At 41.5% G+C, this 9465-nt stretch overlaps 1 protein-coding gene across 2 annotated transcripts in view; it reads left to right on the plus strand.

Annotated features, from left to right (window-relative positions):
• RAI14 (retinoic acid induced 14) overlaps nucleotides 1–5619 on the plus strand; it is a 309495-nt gene extending 303876 nt beyond the window's left edge. For both annotated transcript variants that reach the window (XM_082244058.1, XM_082244059.1), the window contains 2 exons: nucleotides 324–389; nucleotides 5220–5619. In XM_082244058.1, coding sequence (XP_082100184.1) covers nucleotides 324–389; nucleotides 5220–5297 — 144 coding nt within the window. In that variant the 3' untranslated portion in view covers nucleotides 5298–5619. The remainder of the gene's footprint in view (nucleotides 1–323; nucleotides 390–5219) is intronic.
• Nucleotides 5620–9465: the final 3846 nt, after the last annotated feature.

Consider the following 9465-nt stretch of genomic DNA (forward strand, 5'->3'; position numbering starts at 1 on the left):
TCAATACATTTTCAGCTAAAGTTTCACATTTGCATGGAGCTGAATGTGCAGCCAATGCCAATGCAGCACTCCTTGCAACTACATTGAGAGACCGGACCGGACAAGGTCCCAGCAGTGAATTACTGTCTTTATCAATATGTCTTCTAAAACTTTTATTAATTTTTTAAAGCTTGCTTACATAAAATATATACAGTAAACGTGGGCTCTGTATCTACACCCAGTGCAGCGATGTACAGCACTGACTATATCGTTAGTTTAGCTGCAAATTCACACACTGGCTTTTATTCTTATTTATCTATTTATTTCTATATTTTTTGCTGTAGGAGACCAAGAAACAACACCAAGAGATTGTGTCCGTTTACAGAATGCACTTGCTGTATGCAGTTCAGGTAAGGATTTTGGAACACTGGTATTCCTTATCAGGTTATCTGTAAAATATACAGTACTGTGCAAAAGTTAGTCTGATGTGAAAAATGCTGTAAATAAAGAATGCTTTCAGAAATAAAAGTGTTAATTGTTTATTTTTGTCAATTAGCAAAATGGAAAGTAAATGAACAAAAGAGAAATTCAAATCAATATTTGGTGTGACCACCCTTTGCCTTCAAAATAAGGTCTGCAGGCATCGACCACAAGGTTTGCTCTTGGATAGAAAACTGGTTAAAGGGGCGTGTCCAAAAGGTGGTAATAAATAACGCGTGCTCAGACTGGTCTGGAGTGATAAGTTGGGTCCCCCAAGGCTCAGTCCTGGGACCAATTTTGTTCAATGTATTCATAAATAGCATTGAGGACGGGATTGTTAGCTCAATCTCAGTTTTTGCAGATGATACAAAATTAAGCAGGGCAATAACTTCCCAACATGATGTAGATATCTTACAGAATGACCTGCACAAAAAAACAGAGTGGGCAACTACGTGGCAAATGAGGTTTAATGTGGAGAAGTGTAAGGTTTTGCACTTGGGGACTAAAAACATAAAAGCACAATACACGTTAGGGGGGGAACCCTGGGGGAATCAAAAATGGAGAAAGATCTGGGAGTCTTGGTAGAAGATAGACAAAGCAATACCATGCAATGTCAAGCTGCAGCTGCCAAAGCCGGCAGAATATTAGCATGCATAAGGAAGGGATGAATTCCAGAGATAAAACTATAATCCTACCACTTTATAAAACTCTGGTTCGGCCACACCTGGAGTATTCTGTCCAGTTCTGGTCTCCAGTCCTCAGAAGGGATGTGCTGGAACTGGAGAGAGTCCAGAGAAGGGCAACTAAGCTAAGTAGGGGATTGGAGGACCTTAAATATTAAGAGCACTTGATATATTCTCCCTGGAAAAGAGACGACTGAGAGGGGACATGATAGCGATTTACAAATACTTCAACGGTGATCTCAGCATAGAAAAAAAACGATTCAGTCACAAGGAATGTAAGAGGACACGAGGCCATACAATGCGATTAGAGGAGAAGCGATTTAACCTCAGGCTACGCAGGGGTTTTTTTTACAGTAAGGGCAATAAGATTGTGGAATTCTCTACCACAAGTGGTAGTAACTGTGGGGAGTATGGCTACTTTTATAAGACTCTTGGACGTACATCTCCAAGATTAAAACATTCAGGGGTATGTGAAATGAGTACGTCCACACACACATACACAGGTTGAACTGGATGGACTCTTGTCTTTATTCAACCTCAACTACTATGTAACTAAAACAGCATCAATTCTTCTAGGTACACTTACACACAGTTTGTGAAGGAATTTGGCAGGTAGGTTGTTTGAGACATCTTGGAGAACTGACCACAGATCTCCTGTGGATGTAGGCTGCCCCAGATCCTTCTGTCTCTTCATGTAATCTCAGACAGACTCCATGATGTTGAGATCAGGGCTTTGTGGGGGTCAAACCATCACTTCCAGGACATCTTACATAGTTACAAAGTTAGCAAGGTTAACAAAAGACTCTAGTCCATCTAGCTCAACCAACAAGAAAAGATATTGAAAACCCCCATATACACAATACTATACCCATAGTTGATCCAGAGGAAAGCAAATACAAAGAAACAGAAATAAATAAACACAAAAGCATCATCCAATTCACTCCAGTGGGGGAAAGAATGATTTCCTGATCCCCAGGGCATCAGATATTACCTGGATCAACTACCCCTGGTGTTATCACCTGTAAAAATAATATCCCATTATATAATGTGCATTTAGGAAAGAATCCAGGCCTTTTTTAAAAACAATCTACTGAGCTGGCCAGAACCAGCTCTTGAGGGAGTCTGTATCACATTTTCACAGCTCTTACTGTGAAGAAATCTTTCCGTATTTGGAGATGAAATCTCTTTTCCTCTAGATGTAAAGAGTGCCCCCTTGTCCTCTGTGATGACCTTAAAATGAATAACTCAACACCAAGTTGACTATATGGACCCCTTATGTATTAATACATGTTGATCATATTCCCCCCCCCCCCCCGGCCCCTATTCACACTTGTGTGACCTGATAGTACTGCGACTTTGCTACGCGACTTGAAGCAATGCCTTTGTAATATTGAGGTCTATGGCCTTCAAGTCGCTTCACATTTTGACCAAAGTAGGGCAGGGTCTGTTATGAAGTCGCACAGAAATGAACGGTACTCACTGGAAATCATGGGGTACGACTTGTCATGTGACTTTGCAGTCCCAATTCACAGGACAAGTCAGACAAGTGTGAAAGGGGCCCTAATCTCCTCTTCTTAACAGAGAATACATTCAGTTCCTCTAATCTTTATTCATAGCTGAGCTCTTCCATGCCTCTTATCAGTTTGGTTGCTCTTCTCTGCACTTTCTCCAGTTCCCCGATATCCTTTATGAGAACTGATGCCCAAAACTGAACTGCATATTTCAGATGAGGTCTTAGTGCCGGGTCACACTTGTGCGTGTGCGGCAATCGCATGTAATATCGGAGCGCACTGCTCCTTCATTACATGCGATCGGATGTGCAGTGCGAATTCAACCATACACTTTGTATGGCTAAATTCGCACTGCACCCGCACAAAAGTCGCACATGAGGCATTTTTTCAGCCGCATCAGGATCGGAACGCACAGTGGTTCACACTTGTGCGATCCGATCCTGTGCAAACTGTCAGATCGCACTGCAATATGCGATCAAACTGGGGGTGTCGTTAACATTTCATTGACACCCCCAGCGTATCGCATATGGCAGTGTGAACTGCCAAGGGTGCGCTTGCGATGCGGGAACAGGCTGCGAATTCGACCCGGCACTTACTAATGATTTGTACAGGGGCAAAATGATATCTCTCTCTGCAGTCCATACCTCTTTTAATACACGAATACACGAACAACAAACTTTCCATGCCATTGACTCCTTCAGCTATTCTCCCCCTAGTATGTATGATGCATGCATGTTTTTAGCCTCCAAGTGCATAGCTTTACATTTATCAACATTAAACCTCATTTGCCACAAACTGTAGTTGCCCAATTATAATTGTAATGACTTTATTCTACTGTATAGCTTGGTGCCATCTGCAAACACTGAAATTATACTTTTAATCCCAGACCCGATATCATTTATAAAGATATTAAAAAGTAAGGGTCCGAACACTGAACCTTGGGGTACACCACTGATAACCTTAGACCATTCAGAGTGTGACTCATTAATCATTACTGAATACAACCTGTTAGCCTGTTTTCTACCCATTTACAAACGTATCTTCCCAAGTTTGTAGACTTTACCTTAGACATTAGCCCTGTGTGGGAAACTGCGTCAAATGCTTTGGCATAATCCAAGTAAACTATAGCCACAGCCACTCCTTTGGCTTCTCATAAAAATAAATCAGATTTGTTCTTCATTACACTGAAGATAGTTCTTAATGACATTGGCTGTATGTTTGGGGTTATTGTCCTGCTTCAGAATATATTTGGGGCCAATCACACTCCTCCCTGATGGTATGGCATGGTGGATACGTTTCTGCCTGTATTTCTCAGCATTGAGGACACCATTGATCCTGATCAAATCTCCAACTCCATTTGCAGGCATACAGCCCCAAACCATTCTTCACGGTTGCCTGCAGACACTTATTATTGTACCTTTCTCCAGCCCTTCACCAACAAACTGCCTCCTGCTACAGCCAAATATTTCACATTTTGACTCATTAGTCCAGAGCACCTGCTGCCATTTTCTGCACCCCCAGTTCCTATGTTTTCGTGTATAGTTGAGTCACTTAGCCTTGTTTCTACATTGGAGGTATGGCATTTTTGCTGCAAACTTTCCATGAAGACCACTCTGGCCAGACTTCTCCAGACAATAGATGGGTGTACCTGCTTGCCAACACAGACACAAGATTGCCATGCTTTATGGATGGATGGCATATCCTGGATTGAGGGAATTCTTTCTCATGTCTTACAAAAAATACCTACTTAAAGAGGAAGTAAACCCTCCTCTGACACTTCTACCTATAGGTAAGCCTATGATAGGTACTGTAAATATCTCCTAAACATGTACCGTTTAGGAGATATTTACCTTACATGCAACCAGTGACGTCACTGGCGCATGTGCTCTGAAGGAACGGCCGCTGGTGCCGTTCCTTCAAAGCCCCGTGCCGTGACCGTCGGCTCTCGCGCGCGTGCGCGGGAGTGACGTCACCGCGGCTCTTGACAATCAGATGGCCGGATGCCGCGATCCCGAAAGACGGGCGACTGGACATGTCGCCCGTCATAGAGGTAAGCGGGCGGCATGGCGGGGGCTCGTTCTAAGGTAAGTATTTCATAATGAGCTAGTATGCGATGCATACTAGCTCATTATGTGTTTCTCTTTCAGCTTGTAAAAAAAAAAAATGTAACTGAGTTTACAACCTCTTTAAGGGGATGAACGCAGAGCCTTATCTATCAGAGATAAGGCATGTTGTGTTTAGGGGTTATGGAGATATTGTCAAATTTCCAACCAGACTAGAGTGACAGCATCTCATGAAAGCGCACCTCCTCAGCAAGGAATGCTCACTGATCTACAATCCCTCACCATCTCCTCATTTGCTGTAAGGAACTTGGTCTTCTAGGTATGGGGGGATGACAATGTTATCATCCACCTAGCTATGACACCAAGATTTTAAGAAACTAGGCTTAGCAGTGGGGGTACAGGATCTGATAGCAGGAAGCAGGGAGGGTGGTGTGTGAATAGCACATTCAACACTCATGCTTTCAGATTTGCTTTACAATGCTTCTCCTATTTTTTCCCCTTAGGGCCAAATGGATGAAGATGTACAGAAAGTGCTAAAACAGATCCTGACCATGTGTAAGAGCCAGTCTCAGAAGATGTGACACCCGGGGACAAACACTCGCTACAACACTGCCTCCTAGTATTACATTGCGATCTATCTATGCTGGATACCAGATGAATCAGTTCTTCTGTATCAGAAAATTATGTATTTTATATTTTTTGATAAAGAACCATCGTTTCCAATCAACATTTTTCGGGGGACTGTTAGCAAGCTTATATAGTAGTCGACCAGGAACTCCTTCAAGTAGAGAATGCAATGAAATGCTGCTTTGTCTTGAATTAGTAATCTTGTTTTGTAGCAGATTGATAGATTGTGGGAACATTAATGTAGATTACTGCCCTATAACCTGTAACCTTGTGTAACCAGTCCAGCTCCATTGGTTATATTCATATTTCATTCCATTTCTTCTACTTGAGAGTTGTTGATTTTCCTTTACCTCGCCACTGATTGAAGTGCCTTCCTGGGTGTTCCATGACATTTCTGTACTAGTTGGAAGATACATTCTCTCCATCTGCTTTTGGTATACCCTAGGCCAGTGGTCCTCAACCCTGGCCTACAGGGCCCACTAACAGGCCAGATTTGCAAGATAACTGAAATACATCCCAGGTGATATCATTTGCTGCTCAGTGATTGCAGTACTCTAGTCTGCATCTCCCCAAGGTAATACTTAAAATCTGGCCTGTTAGTGGGCCCTGAGGACCGGAGTTGAGGACCACTGCCCTAGGCCACCTACTTCTGCTAGTGATACCAAAGCAAAGCCTTGCAACTTTAAAACATGGAGCTGCCTTTGCTAGCTTGTGAAGGAACAAGCTCTGGGCTTCTATCCTCATCTTTGCTTTGCTGCTTAGAGCATCATTGACTGGAAGAGGCTTGATGGTTAGGAGTTGTCTGATTGTTTTGGGTCAGTGGACAATTAGAAAGTAAGCATGAGAATGACCACCCCCAGGTTTGCCTTTTTAAACCTAAGTTAGTTTTGCCAGGTTCCATACTTCTATTCTAATAGCCTGCAGACCCAGTCCACTTCCACTGCCTCCCAAGACACCTTAATATTAAAGATGTGTATGGTGCACTAACTGTATCTAGCTACAAGATGGCAGACAACACCAATGTTATCAGACTTGCTCTTGGCAAGAAGCTGTTATTTCCACTTTTGGTGGAGTAGGTAAAAGTTTGAGCTCCTGGCTTTTCTTTCCAGCTTTTCTGGACCCCGGTAAGTCTACCCTCCACAGGTCCTGGAATGGCTGTGACTGGCTGAGCTCAGGTATAAAAATTTATATCCATTTTTATCTGCCAAAGAGAATTCTCCATTTTTGTTTGGACAATCCACTGGATTACTGCATTTTAGTACTTTAGTGGAACATTCACAGGATTATATGGAAAAAAAATATTCAAGCTTGGTCACAAGAATTTTTAGCATGCTTGAAAATTCTTCTACAGATCAAAATTTGGATTTTGTCATTCGACCTCCCCTATATAGACTGATTATCTCTGGTTATTTGATAAATCTGAAAAACTTCTAAACAGCCAATATGTCAATTGATGAAGGATGACATGATCTATTTCCAATGGCTGTTGAAAGAATGTATGAACCATTCTCCTTCTACAGATTGGTAGTAGATAGTGGAGGCATAACATAACACAGAGCTTGATAGATTCATGCAAAACACACCTAAAATAACACAAGGAATTTGACTGGTTACTAGTGGTTGCAGTACCTTTCTGCACCAATTTTTCTATGCATCCTCCATTAGATTTTGTACCCTGTATTCAGGACAGCCTGTAACCCACTATACCATGACCATGCTAGATAAGGGCTAGTCATTTAGTTTATTATGCAGTAATATTATTATGAATTGTTACTTTAAAAAAATATTTTATATTAAAAATATGTAGTTCTTGATTATTTTCTATTTTGTTTTAGGCATCAGAAAATATTTATGTATATTTTTATGTAGTAATTATATCAGAATTGTTGTCCCTCTCCATGATAACAAACAAACTAGAACAAATGGAACACTTGAAAATAAAGATCATCAAAAAAAGTTGCAAAGACAAATGTCAATACATCATGGGACATGTATTAGAAATTGTATTGAGTGTTCTGTATCTCACAAAGCACTCCACACACAAATGAAAGCACTTCTTAAATTCCATATTAATTCTATATCCATATGTTTCTGTTCTATTTACTGTGCATTTATGGAGTTGGTAAACTACATGCAAAGACAAGGTGATAATCTCCTCTCCCATAAGAAGAAACCTCCATAGCATTAAACAAGGTTCTCACTTCACCATATGTGACCGTGGATGTTGGGGAAACAGTACAGGGATGGGAATTGTATGTGGGGCTAGATCTTAGTATCAGAGAAAGTCTTCAAATAAACCTGGCTTGGTTTAAACTGTTCCTAATATAAGGACAGTCCTGAAGTGCAGAGACCTTGTGATGCCTGTAAGTACATATGTTAGTCTTCAAGTCAATTTCTGGGGAGCCCCTTGGATCCTATGTCCAGCCTGCCCATGAATCTCAATTTCTGCCCAAATGATAATAACCTATTCTTCAGACCAAGCCCTACAATTGAGTAACCAGTGATGTGGTTTTGCATCAGGAAGATTGGGGCTCTATATGTGGGCAAGTCAAAGGCCCTTGAACAGTTTTTCTGTGCAAGGAGCTGCACAGAGATTTATAAGAACACTAACACAGATTTTATTTCCAGCACCACAAGGTTCCAACACTTCAGCACTGGTGCTACCTTGGGCCAGGTCAGGTTCACTTTGAGGGGTGACATTTTAATGCTGTTTGAAGCCTGCTTGATACAACACTAGTCTCTGATCTGATGATCCTATTTTCTGATGACCCTAGCCTCTAATGACCCTAGTCTTTAATAATGACCTTAGCCTCTAATGACCCTAGTCTTTAATAGTGACCTTAGCCTCTAATGACTCTAGTCTCTAATAGTGACCCTAGTCTCTAATGACCCTAGTCTCTAATAGTGACCCTAGACTATAAAGACCCTAGTCTCTAATAGTGACCCTAGCCTCCAATGACCCCAGTCTCTAATAGTGACCCTAGACTATAATGACCCTAGTGTCTAATAGTGACCCTAGCCTCTAATGACCCTAGTGTCTAATAGTGACCCTAGCCTCTAATGACCCTAGACTCTAATGACCCAAGTCTGTCTAATAGTGACTCTAGATTCAAATGACTCTAGTCTCTAATAGTGACCCTAGCCTCCAATGACCCCAGTCTCTAATAGTGACCCTAGACTATAATGACCCTAGTGTCTAATAGTGACCCTAGCCTCTAATGACCCTAGTATCTAATAGTGACCCTAGCCTCTAATGACTCTAGACTCTAATGACCCAAGTCTAATAGTGACTCTAGACTCGAATGACTCTAGTCTCTAATAGTGACCCTAGACTCAAATGACTCTAGTCTCTAATAGTGACCCTAGCCTCTAACAACCCCAGTCTCTAATAGTGACCCTAGAATATAATGACCCTAGTCTCTAATAATGACTCTAAACTCTAATGACGCAAGTCTAATAGTGACTCTAGACTCAAATGACTCTAGTCTCTAATAGTGACCCTAGCCTCTAACGACCCCAGTCTCTAATAGTGACCCTAGACTCGAATGACTCTAGTCTCTAATAGTGACCCTAGCCTCTAACGACCCCAGTCTCTAATAGTGACCCTAAAAAATAATGACCCTAGTCTCTAATAATGACTCTAAACTCTAATGACCCAAGTCTCTAATAGTGACCCTAGACTCGAATGACTCTAGTCTCTAATATTGACCCTAGACTCGAATTACTCTAGTCTCTAATAGTTACCATAGACTCTAATAAACCTAGTTTCTAATAGTGACCCTAGCCTCCAATGACCCCAGTCTCTAATAGTGACCCTAGATTCTAATGGCCCTAGTCTCTAATAGTGACCCTAGATTCTAATGACCCTAGTCTCTAATTGTGACCCTAGATTCTAATGACCCTAGTCTCTATTTTTGACCCTAGTTTTTTATTACCCTAGACTCTTATAGTGACCCTAGACTCTAATGACCCTAGTCTCTAATTGTGACCCTAGATTCTATCATGACTCTAATAGTGACCTTAGACTCTAATGACCCTAGAGTGTTATAGTGATCCTAGCCACCAATGACCCCAGCCTTTAATGACCCTAGTCTCTAAAGCCTAGTTCACATGGACCGAATG

Source organism: Pelophylax lessonae (genome assembly GCF_965119305.1).
Source record: "Pelophylax lessonae genome assembly, chromosome: 1".
In the NCBI taxonomy this organism is placed as follows: Eukaryota; Metazoa; Chordata; class Amphibia; order Anura; family Ranidae; genus Pelophylax; species Pelophylax lessonae.